We start from the raw sequence: 11,886 nt of genomic DNA, 5'->3' as shown, positions 1-11,886 counted from the left end.
TTTAGTCCACCAGCTGGAGGTCGAACCCCTTAACATGCAACGATCCTCCCAGGGCCTTGGTCGCAAAGTTAAACACGGCGAACCGGAAGGTCATGAAGAACTGCCATCGGTTATGGATCTGAAAGTCCGGTCCCAGCTTGTGAAATGTCTGCCCGTCAATACTATACTCGAGCTGCGCCGTGTTCGGAACGTTCTCGGCCGGTAGGCCAAACGCGGGAGTGACGTCGGCCGTGATACGGATCCACAGGTCCTGCTCCCCTGACGCCACAGCCGCGAGACCCTCCGTTGTGCTGGCTGCGACGGTGCCCTCCGAAACGGTCTGCCAGCCGTCATCACTTTCTTTCATAGTGATGCCGTTGACATGGATGAGGGTGACACCCCCGTCCGCTTCTTTACGAACGCCTATGTACGCAGATTCATCACGGAGGATAGCAACGCCTCCAATATCCCCAGCATCAAGATTCCCAACGTTAATGCGGAAGGTACCGGAGCTCTTGGGGCCGACTATGCGGTGAGTGAGGGTGTTCCGCGCAGCATAGAGGTTTGTCGTGATGGAGGCGGTACTCAGAGTGAGGCCCTCGGCCGACAGGGACCAGGCTGAGTTGTCAGGGTTGTGGTTCCACTCCCACTCGGGATGGAGCGTCTCGCTTTTGAATGAGTCGGTGAATGGACCGATAGGGTTGACTGTCTTATCCGTCTCGATAGCTGGAACGGGATACGACTGACCCCAGCCGCCATTCGCATCCGTCACTAAATTTGGCCAGCCCTCTTCATCCCATGTAATCGGCGCCAGGACAGGAATACGGCCATTTGGGTAGGCGTCGAGGAAGCCCATGTAGTACCAGTCACCATTCGGTGTATCGACAATCGCGCCCTGATGCGGTGTTCCTGAGTTGGGGATCGGGGAGGCCATACCCTCGAGGATTGAATGTTCCGTATACGGACCCCAGGGGTTATCAGCCTTGAGGACGTGCTGTGCATTGGCGGGTTTGGTGAGCCAGATGTAGTAGTTGCCGTTGATGTTGTAGAAGCGGGCGCCCTCGAGATAGCGCTCGTTATCGAGCCACGCAAACTGTGATCTGTGTTAGCTCGGCCGGGGATGTTGATAGACAAGGATACTCGCCTCTTGGCGGGTTACGCTCATTCCATCCTCTGAGAGCTGAACGACTCCAATGTTATATGAACCGTAGGCAAGATACATGGTGTCGTCTTCGTCGATGAGGAGCCCTAGGTCGTAGTAACATTCAGGCAAAGGTGGATGCTGTGTCCACTCGCCAGCCGGGTCCGTCGCGGTAAAGATCTGAGTCACAGAGAAGTCTGTGCAGCCGTACCAGTAGTAGAGACCGTTGCTCTCGCGGTAGCGCATGGAGCTGGCCCAGATACCATCGTCGTAGGCGGAGCCAGAGCCATTGAGGTAGTACTTGTCTCCAAAAGCCAACTCTGGGACTGAGTGGCCTATAAGCTCCCAGTTAACGAGATTGTAGGATCGAAGGATGGGGGCCCCGGGTGAGTAATGCATAGTCGAGGCCGAGTAGTAGAAGGCATCGCCGACTCGGAAGATGTCAATATCGGGAAGATCTTGCCAGATGATGGGATTGGTGAAGGTATCCTGGGCTGAGACAAACAGGCCCGCCACCAGAGCTGATACAACTGAAGCCTTCATTTTGATGTCTTCGATGAATTTATTGTCACTAATGTTGGTCGTTGTTCCATGGTCGAACCAAATACCGATGAAACACCCTCTGGGGTTTTATAAGTCATAACCACCCGCTCCAGCGGACCTCCATGTTCCATGGGCAGAAATTGTCATTGACAAGATCCGCCAGTCGGCTAATAAAAGGTTCGTATGCGTCAGAGTCCTGCGAGATGTCGATTGCCGTGCGAATGAGGGGAGGTACGTGGATATTGCCGGGAATCGGGGAACGCGGGGGTGACTGCTATTGGCGCGCCAATTCTAGGGGTTTAGCAGATCCCATGGCGTAACTTTGAACCAGAAGGAGTATGAAAGTAGGCGCGGAAGAATTTCCCTAGAAGGATGAAGAAAAGGCAGGGTTGTGTTTCAATGGCGGCCGGTTTGTCGCCATTTTTGAGGAGATGGGGGCCGCGGTTCGTAAAGGTGGTATTTGGAGTCGAGAGATGGAGGATTGAGATTTGTGAATTGAGAATCGAGGACTTGACAGGGAATTCCAAACAGACCTCGGGATATCCGTAAGCTGTAATATTCTCCATCGGTTGGCGAAATATACCGTGGTTCAGTCATGATACGCAAATGGAGAGAAAGGGAGAAAACCAGCGGTCTAATTGGGTTAAACCGAGATCGACAGAGGCTGGGAAGGCGGGACTTGCGGCCAGAATAGGGCATCTGCCAGAAATTCCGCCACTGCTCACATTTCCAACCCGGCGCCTTCCACATTGCCTTCAATGCGGTTCCTCCAGACGGTTGCAAGGCTCCTCAAGGCAGTCACAGCCACAGCTGTGACTGCTAGTGTTATAGCCAATGACACCCGCCGTGTGATGTATCTGACAGGGTGAGTCGTACAACAACCGTCCCGGTCTCCCAATGGCTCTGTGCATTACTTAACTCCCGTCTAGGCAACACAACGTGATACCATCCCGGGATCTCGCTAATCCCATCACACACGTCATCTTGGCCTTTCTACGTTCTGAAGTCTTTGCTGCCGATGGACCTCCAGCCGAGTACCCGCTCTTCACCACCGTTGACATCGTTCGTGATGGCTTTGAGCTCGGCACCAAGGTCACCATTGCCATCGGCGGTTGGGGCGACTGGGAGGGCTTCCAAGCCGCCGCGAAGACGCCCGAATCACGAAAGAAGTGGTCTGAGCAGGTCGGAATTATGGTCAACGCGACCGGGGCAGATGGGATCGATATCGACTGGGAGTACCCAGGGTAAGAATCTCGCCATTGAGGTCTCTGCAGGGTTTCACTAACCTATATGAAATCAGAGGCAACCGTGACGACTACAAGCAGATACCCAACTCGAAGCGAGAGTGGGAGATTGAGGCGTTCGTGGAGCTTCTCCAGGAACTCCGCGCTGTCCTCGGCAAGGACAAGCTCCTCACCGTTGCCACGCCGGGCAAAGAGGTCGACTTGATTGCCTTCACACCATCCACCATACCGCGCATCGTCAAAGCCGTTGATTTCATCAACGTCATGTCATACGACCTCATGAACCGCCGTGACACCACCATCCAACATCACAGTGGCGTAGATGCGTCGAAGGAGGCAGTTCAGCGATACATCGACCGTGGAGCCCCAGCCACCCAGCTCAATGTCGGCCTCGGGTACTACGTCAAGTGGTACCTCACAGAGGATGGATGTGATCCGAAGAAACCCGTCGGTTGCCCAACGCAGCTGCTTGAAGACCCGGAGACGGGGGCAGACCTGGGTAGAGTGGGAGGATTTAGCTGGCACGACGAGACACCTCCTGAGCTGGTGGGCTCGTTTGCACGAGCGCGGGCCCACGGCATCTACGACAAAGACGGAAGTTACGGATACTGGGACAAGGAAGAGCTCCGGTGGTGGTCGTTTGACACGCCGGAGGTGATTGGAACAAAGATGGAGAAGCTTGTTGGCAACATGAAGCTGGGGGGCGTGTTTGCCTGGGGATTGGGCGAAGACGCGCCTGAGTTTGCGCACCTCGGAGCGACAATAAAGGGCTTGGGACAGAAGGACTGTCATTCCAAAGATGAGCTCTGATGGATTCATAGGTCCTGGTGGGCCTGGTCCGCCGTGCCTGGTCTGACATTTGGTTTGGCCTGATACATCTTGCTTGGGTTGCGGACTTCACTTTCACACACTGCCAAGCCCATCCCTGCAAAGACGCGGCAGATTCGGCGCTCTATGGTTTGAATTGTTAACACGAGGATGGATACCCGAAGAGGAAAATCCCTTGAAGTTGGAAGTTAGAACTAGAGCTGGAGCTAGTGCGGTCAACTCGTGGGAGAGCCGCGCGCGCTGATTGCTCATCGAAATGCGAGATCAAAGTTCCAAGTCACGAGTTTCCCGATATAATCGAGAATTCAATTAAGTGTCATGAAGTTTCCTAGTTTCTGGTTCTCAAACTTGGAACCGAGGACGGATCCATGTACTTGGTACCAGTGCTGGTTGTATGGGCGAATCACGAGCGCCAGTGGGCGCACGCTGAGGGTTTGAGGAGGAGTTGAGCCCACGTGGGCATACGTATGGCTAACCTTGCGATTAATTGATTTATGCAGCTCCGTGACACGGGCAAAAGAAAAAGAAGCAAACTGATAAGACAATTGATGACATGGGAATGTAGGTGATTGAAAGGAGCGGAATTGACTATGCAGGAATCAAGAATGGACAGTCTGGGACTGTCGGAGGACGTCTAAGACATGGACTCGTGAGATCAGGTCTTCAAATTTCCAACAACACGAATATACCAAGTCCACCACCTCATCCGACACCGCTCTGCTGCTTTCATCCAAGACGCCATCTAGTCTTGGTCCACGGCAACGCCTGGCCCCGTTACTCGGAACGACTTGCCCATTTTCGGGATCAATAGATCTTGGCCCTCGGGCGTGGACGAACATAAGAAGTCCACAACTTCCCGCCGAATATCCTCCCAGTCACCCACACCTTCAGGCAAATATTTCCCTCTGGTCAAACCTCTTCTCAGCTCCCGGCCCCATCACAATGCTTGTCAACATCCTCACGGCCGCTGTGGCCTTGGCTGCCACCGTTTCTGCCAAACCGGCCCCAAAGCCAAACAAGGGCATCAACCGCATTGATCTGGGTCCTCGCCCTGGTTTCCTCGTCGATGACATGGACGAGGGACCGCTCAAGAAGAAGCTGTCCAAATGCCTCGACTCGAGCAAGCCCTTGAAGCCCTCGGCTTGGAGCATTGCCCACCGCGGTGGCGGCACGCTGTTCATGCCCGAGCACTCGCTCGAGTCCAACATGGCTGGTGCTCGCATGGGAGCTGGTATACTCGAGTGCGATGTTGCCTTCACCAAGGACCGCCAGCTCGTCTGCCGTCACAGCCAGTGCGACCTGCACTACACCACCGACATCCTCTCCCGCCCAGAGCTGGCCAGCAAGTGCACCAAGCCCTTCACGCCGGCCACAGACGACTCCAAGGCCTCAGCCAAGTGCTGCACCAGCGACATCACCCTCGCCGAGTTCAAGACGCTCTGCGCCTCCATGGAAGGGTACAACACGGCCGCGCGCACCGTCGACGAGTACCATCCCAGCACCCCGGACTGGCGCACCAACATGTACGCCACCTGCGGCCAGGTGCTCAGCCTGGAGGACCACATCGACCTGACCGTCTCGCTCGGCCGGCTCCACACCCCGGAGCTCAAGACGCCCGAGGTCAAGATGCCCTTCCAGGGCGACTACACCCAGGAGCAGTACGCCCAGCAGCTGGTGGACACCTACCGCCGCCGCGGCGTCCCCGCCAAGGACGTGTTCCTCCAGAGCTTCCTCTACGACGACATCCTGTACTGGCTCGAGCACGAGCCCAAGTTCGCCGCCCAGGCCATGTACCTCGACTCCAACGGCGACACGCCCGCGACCTTCCCCGATGCCGTCGGGAACCTGACGCGCTACGCCAAGGACGGGCTTCGGTACATCGCGCCGCCGCTGCAGTACCTCGTCGTCGCCGAGGACGGCGAGATTGTCCCCAGCGCGTACGCCAAAAAGGCGAAGAAGCTGGGTCTCAAGATTGTGGCGTGGTCGCTGGAGCGCTCGGGCCCGCTGGCCAAGGTCAAGGAGAACGGCAACTCGTACTACAGGACGTTTGCCGATGCGGTCAACAATGACGGCGACGTGTACAATCTTGTCGACGTGCTCTGGCGCAAGATTGGCATTGTAGGCCTGTTTAGCGACTGGAGCGCCACTGTCACCTTCTATGCTAACTGCATGGGTATTAAGAATTGAATGGGAGACATGGGTGATGAACCATGATTTCTCAACATGGTGTATATACTAGTAGTTTGTAGATGCTACGTTGAGAGTATATAGACGGGTTATTTGATGCCGGACTATGGGCTAATATTACGAGTCCTTGCACACTCATTGTCTGCAATGGGAATTTCTTGTGCCACAATCGTCACATCGTCACATCGTCACATGCCGAACGGGCCCCTTGCCTCGGAAACCCCTACTTTATCGGGAGGCCGGGGACGGCAAGACGGCAACAATGGCATGATTGCAGATTGGCATCGTCCCGGGGGGGGCCCAGAATTCCCCCAGAATTCCCCGGCTTTTCCAACAAGTCTTTAATTGTACCGAGTATATAGACTCTCGTACCGGCCCCACATTAGGGTCATTCGAGAATCTCACTTTATCCTCTGTGTCTTCCCTCATCAAAACAGTCTATTAAACTAATCATCATCATGGCCTCCAATAATACCCCCAGCGACTCGGAACCACCCAAGCCCGTCATCATTGTCGGCGCCGGCCTGGCCGGCCTCGTCGCCGCCTTTGAGCTATCACAGCGCAACGTGCCCACCATCCTCCTCGACCAGGAGAACGCAGCCAGCCTGGGCGGCCAGGCCTTCTGGTCGCTGGGCGGGCTCTTCGTCGTCGACTCGGCCGAGCAGCGGCGGCTGGGGATCAGGGACTCGCGCGAGCTGGCATGGCAGGACTGGATGGGCAGCGCGCGCTTCGACCGCGACGAGGACGAGGACCGCTGGCCGCGGAAGTGGGCGCGCGCGTTTGTCGACTTTGCGGCCGACGAGATGGAGGACTACGTCAAGGCGCGCGGGCTGGGCTTCCTCTTCAACGTCGGCTGGGCGGAGCGTGGCGACGGGAGGGCTGACGGGCATGGCAACTCGGTGCCGCGGTTCCACCTGACCTGGGGCACGGGGCCCGAGGTGGTGAGGGTGTTTGCGGACCCCGTCAGGGAGGCTGAGAAGAAGGGGATAGTCGAGTTCAAGTTCCGCCATTGCGTGGATGAGGTGATTGTCGACGAGTCGGGGAGGGCAGTGGGTGTGCGAGGGCGAGTGCTCGAGGCAGATGAGTCTCCCCGTGGCGTGAAGTCATCGAGAGTCACTGTGGACAAGTTCGAGATATACGGCTCGGCGGTTGTGATATCGTCCGGCGGCATCGGTGGAAATGTCGACGCCGTCAAGGCAGCGTGGCCTGTTGAAAGATTCGGTGGCAAGGTCCCTGAGCACTTTGTCGTGGGAGTCCCCAGCCACGTCGATGGGCGCATGATTGGGGTCGCTGAGAAGGTGGGAGCGCACATCATCAACCGCGATCGCATGTGGCATTACACGGAAGGGCTGCACAACTGGGACCCCATCTGGCCAGATCACGGAATCCGCATATTGCCTGCACCGTCATCGCTGTGGCTCGACGCAACCGGCAAGAGACTGCCGCCCTACCTCTTCCCCGGCTCAGATACCCTCGCAACGCTCAAGTACATCTGCGGCACCGGCTACGATTACACCTGGTTCATCCTCGACCAGACCATCATCGCCCGCGAGTTTGCCCTCTCGGGGTCGGAGCAGAACCCCGACCTCACCAACAAGAGCATCTGGAAGCTCCTGATGGGGAGGGTCTTCTCCAAGAAGGGCCCCGTCCCCGTCCAAAACTTCCAGAAGCACGGCGAGGACTTTGTCGTTCGGGACACGCTCGAGGAGCTCGTCGAGGGCATGAACAAGCTGGGAAAGGAGCGTAACGGGCCGGTGCTCGAGTTCAATGCCATCAAGAAGGTAGTCGACGTCCGTGACAGCCAGATGGACAACGCATACTCCAAGGACGCGCAGGCCATGCTCATCCACAACGCGCGCAACTACTGGCCCGATAAGCGCAGCCGCGTAGCGCCGCCGCACCGGCTGCTGGACAAGGCACATGGGCCGCTCATCGCCGTGAGACTGAGCCTGGTGACGCGCAAGACGCTGGGCGGCATCGAGACGAACCTTAGCAGCAACGCCATGCGAGCAGACGGGTCTCCTTTCCCTGGGCTGTATGCTGCAGGCGAGGCTGCTGGGTTTGGGGGGGGCGGTGTTCACGGATACAACTCGCTTGAGGGCACGTTCCTTGGCGGATGCATCTTTTCTGGGAGAGCCGCTGGAAGGGCCATTGCTGATGAGCTTCTGGGCAAAGAAACGACGGGCAGTAGCTAGGGCGTAGATTGTTTGCTTCTTCCCTTAACGCGTCGGTTTTGGTTGGTCTGGGCTCTCGCAACGGATACCCACAGTCTATGCTATGAGAATGATGATGAACGGGATTGGATTCCGGTCCCACTGATGCTTTCCCTCTCAAAGCTCTCATGCATATGTCGAGTGCGAATCTGTGACGTTGATACAACGACCTGGCATCAGTCTCTGTGTGCTTCCTAAACTCCCAGCAGATCAGATTTCATCTTTTCTGGCCTTGGAAAGCTTTTGTTAATTGTAATAATACTTCACCCAGTGCTATCTATAATGATCCGGTTCAATCCATCCTATGCTATTAATTGTGCTTCGTCTCCCGTCTCCTTTGTCTCCCCTTCCCGCCTTCTCTAAAGCGATGATAGACATATTTTCAACTGCGCCCACATTAGCTCAAGGCTCCTCGTCTCCAACGACCTCCTAGTCTCGAACGACATCCCAGCCTCGAACGACCTCCTAGTCTCGAATGGCCTCATCGTCTCGAACATTCTCCTCATCTCTAACCATCTGTTCCTTTCGACCATTCTCCTCGTCTCCAACCATCTCCTCGTCTCCAACCACCTCATCCTCTCGATCATACCCCTCCTCTGGACTATCCTCCTCCTCTGGACTATTCTCCTCCTCTCGGTCATTCCCCACTACCTCATCTCTAAACTCTGCCTTTATGCACAACCTCTCAGCAATTGAAATCGACCTCGAGGAGGACGGGGTAGCAATGAACTGGTTAACAACCTTCGCTGCAGCCTCCAACGGCCCACGGTCTTGCAGTATTTTGTAATGCCCACTCGAAGTCGCCAGAACATGTCCGATCACCTTGGGCAAGCGTTGCTTCTCTCTCCTGTCAGCGAGGAATTTTGTAGGAGATAGCTTTTTCAGAATTGGCTCGCAAGCTTCTTTGGCCATCCGAAGCACCGAATAACAAGACCAATACATCTCAAGGTGCCGAAATGCCAACTCGAGTGATTCGGAATTTACCCCCTGCATAAGGGCCTCCGCCAGTTTCCCAGGGATAATGTCCATCGTGGAGGCCTTTCTGTTGCTGCCGGCAGTCGTTGGCCTGGCCTTTCCCTTTTGATCATAACCTCTGCTCCTGACCACCAGGGGATAGGTAGTCATTGGCATCTTCTGTGAGGTTTTTTCCTTAGCCGACCCCATGATCTCCAGTACGTTTTCAAGCGTCAAGCCAAGGTCGGGGGCTCCTGGGACAAACCTGTCACGAAACATGGCAGATATTGGTACACCGCCCCTGATACCTCGAGGGCTATCATCAAGTACCGCGATAGAAACTGTGCGCCGGCCCTCAGTGTCAAACAGCTGCCCTTGTAGTCCTTCCTTTTCACAAAACTTTTGGAAGCAGTCACCGGGCGTCTTGGGCCTCTCGCCTCCAACCCAGAGGCCGGCGTCCCCGAGTAGATCGAGCTCGGTGTCCATGTCCGCCCACCGGCCCTCTAGTAGCCCCTGTATCTCGAGTGCATTGTAGAGGTGGGCGCAGTAAGTGATGGAGCACCATTCATTTACAACTTTGATTCCAAAGTCGCGCATCATTGTTCGGGCTCGGAATAGATACAACCCAGCCAGAACAGGGGAGAACCTCAAAATTGAGTGAGGTCCCATGTTGCTGGGAACATGAGCGCCACTTACAATCAGTTCTCCTCGTTTTGTGTCGAAATTAGCATCTTGCTTCAGCGCCCGCAGGGCATCAGCCAGGTCTTGCTCTTCTTTTCCATTGGCCGTAGTGTTGTTATTGAATGTGCAGTGGAGGTCATAGGTGGCCAGCATCGAAGCGACCTCATTATGAAGTGTTAACCAGCTGTGGGTGGTTGCAGCCCCCATTGTGTGATGGATATCGAGGAAGACCTGGGCGGCAAACACAAGAGAGAACGAGATTTGTCGCGTCTGCTCCCAACCTCTAATACATCGGAGGAACTCATCCTCCATTGGGTAGCTTCTAAATTGCAATTCTCTCAAGAGCTCTGAGCAGAATCTGTGGAGTGTTTCCTGGTCTTCTTTGTCTTTCTCCTCATCCGTTTTACCTGCCCGATTCCCGTTGGTGTCATATTTGCAGAGCGCACAGTCAGAATCATAGGGAAGGCCTTTCATTGGGATAGCCCAGAGATCAATCAGCACTCTGTAGACAGCGGCATAGAGACAACCAGATGATCTCTGGTGCTGGTCGACGGTGGGGGTCCCCCCACCAACGCCAGGGATGCTGCTCTCCTTGCCTTCAAGTACTTCTGGTGCCCATTTTTGCATTTCGCAGAACTTATTTATAACCAAATCCACCCCTCCTTCTTGTTGTTGTTCGAGGACAGGGGAGACCTCTTCGATGAGATTGCGTCCAAGGGAGGCAGCCGTGTCAGTGGCCACCGCGGCGGCCGCCAAGTCCAGAATGCCATCCTTGTAGGTCGACCAAATCTTTCGGATGCATGTCCTGATTTTGTCGAGATCTGTGACCAACATCCCATAGGCAAGTAATGCATCGTTGATCGAGGCCGGGGGTTCAAGTTCGTAAGTGCAAGAATCACCCTCTTGCTGACTTGGCCTCTCAGGTGCCGTGGCAAACACCCCACGGATAGGAGCCGGATATAGCTCGTCAGGGGGCAATGATGAAGACTTATGTTTTGTGGGCGCATTTCTTGTTGCTGACCTCGGGGTTGCGAGTCCCGTGAGAGTGAGTGGGAATAGCCGAGACCTGACTTCTCTGAGGGTAGAGGAGAAGGGGGGACACTTCTCGATGTCTGACTGGGAGTCCGGAACAAGTCTCTCAGTGAGGAACACGGCGCGCAAAGCGATAATACGATCAATTGTGTCGATTAAGGATTCCGGAACCGTTACGCACCTGTTGTGGGTGGCAACGAAGGTGGTGAGTGGCAATAGACTCCGTAGGCTCACAAGATACTTGGATGCCTGGGTCGAGTTTTGAGGCTTCAACAGCATGGAGTCGAGAACCTCGGCAGGAAGGCCAAAGGCCCTGGCGGTGGACATGAGCCATGCGATCACCGAGTCAAGATCTCGCTTGTAGGACCGGTAGATGCCCCAGGGCAGAAGAGATGCCATGGCAGTAACGGAACCTTCAAATCTGCTGATCCTGAGGAAGAAGGCAACAGAAATAGTGACAGCAGAATTGTTGACAATCTTGGTGGGACATGGGAGATGCCTTGATGAGCTCAAGTATCTCCTGTTGGGTGCATACCTATAGGGAGAGGCAGGACAGACGCACATTCCCTCATAAGCGAAATTTGGTGAAGGCCAGTTCTACTACTACTCACTTGCCAAGTATTGTCAAATAAGGTAAGTATCACCTGCTATTCAGATGCCAAGTACTTCTAAGTAAGGCAAGTATCACCTACCTACTAAACTAATTACTAATAGTAGTACAGATACTAATTTTTCTTGGCAGCTCTGTTGCTACACTACGAGAATGGTTTGGTGCAGACCACCATCGGAGCCTTGAAAGTCAGGACCGGACGACGCCCAGCCCCCACCATCTTCTTAAGAAATACCCTAAAGGAGTGTATCCAGATATTCTGATCCTCCATGGTCCAGCCAATCATCATGTCTCGGTTTCTCTCCAGCACCTCGTCCACCCAGAACCGGATAGCGCCGATGGGGCAGGGGATGTCGTCGATGACGAACCTCTCGGTCTGGATATCGGGGATCACGGAGAGGACGTGGAGCTCCATGTATGACGGGTCCGGGTCAACCCAGCTGAAGGCCATGTCGGCGGTTTCCTCCCACGTCA

The 11,886-nt window shown here is 55.2% G+C and overlaps 5 protein-coding genes across 5 annotated transcripts; 3 read left to right on the top strand and 2 right to left on the bottom strand.

The window, feature by feature from the left end:
• Window position 1: 1 nt before the first annotated feature.
• ACO1O0_009228 (glycoside hydrolase family 43 protein) lies at window positions 2-1,663 on the bottom strand (the record flags this gene model as incomplete). The annotated part of the gene is made up of 2 exons (XM_083198579.1): window positions 2-1,072; window positions 1,139-1,663. 2 exons carry the CDS (start codon window positions 1,661-1,663, stop codon window positions 2-4), a joined length of 1,596 nt encoding a protein of 531 aa, XP_083046314.1.
• Window positions 1,664-2,421: 758 nt separating this feature from the next.
• On the top strand, window positions 2,422-3,717 carry ACO1O0_009227 (glycoside hydrolase superfamily; the record flags this gene model as incomplete). Its single annotated transcript, XM_083198578.1, has 3 exons — window positions 2,422-2,528; window positions 2,593-2,907; window positions 2,964-3,717. The coding sequence occupies 3 exons, from the start codon at window positions 2,422-2,424 to the stop codon at window positions 3,715-3,717; spliced, it is 1,176 nt and encodes a 391-aa protein (XP_083046313.1).
• A 960-nt stretch (window positions 3,718-4,677) lies between these two features.
• Window positions 4,678-5,922, top strand: ACO1O0_009226 (PLC-like phosphodiesterase; the record flags this gene model as incomplete). Its single annotated transcript, XM_083198577.1, has 1 exon — window positions 4,678-5,922. One exon carries the CDS (start codon window positions 4,678-4,680, stop codon window positions 5,920-5,922), a length of 1,245 nt encoding a protein of 414 aa, XP_083046312.1.
• A 458-nt stretch (window positions 5,923-6,380) lies between these two features.
• Window positions 6,381-8,117, top strand: ACO1O0_009225 (FAD binding domain-containing protein; the record flags this gene model as incomplete). Its single annotated transcript, XM_083198576.1, has 1 exon — window positions 6,381-8,117. One exon carries the CDS (start codon window positions 6,381-6,383, stop codon window positions 8,115-8,117), a length of 1,737 nt encoding a protein of 578 aa, XP_083046311.1.
• Window positions 8,118-10,944: 2,827 nt separating this feature from the next.
• Window positions 10,945-11,863, bottom strand: ACO1O0_009224 (uncharacterized protein; the record flags this gene model as incomplete). The annotated part of the gene is made up of 3 exons (XM_083198575.1): window positions 10,945-10,983; window positions 11,037-11,279; window positions 11,630-11,863. 3 exons carry the CDS (start codon window positions 11,861-11,863, stop codon window positions 10,945-10,947), a joined length of 516 nt encoding a protein of 171 aa, XP_083046310.1.
• Window positions 11,864-11,886: the final 23 nt, after the last annotated feature.

This window comes from Amphichorda felina (genome assembly GCF_050947745.1).
Source record: "Amphichorda felina strain 45539 chromosome Unknown scaffold_9, whole genome shotgun sequence".
Taxonomy (NCBI): Eukaryota; Fungi; Ascomycota; class Sordariomycetes; order Hypocreales; family Bionectriaceae; genus Amphichorda; species Amphichorda felina.
Note: the sequence above shows the minus strand (reverse complement) of the source record. Positions and strands in the feature narration are given on the sequence as shown.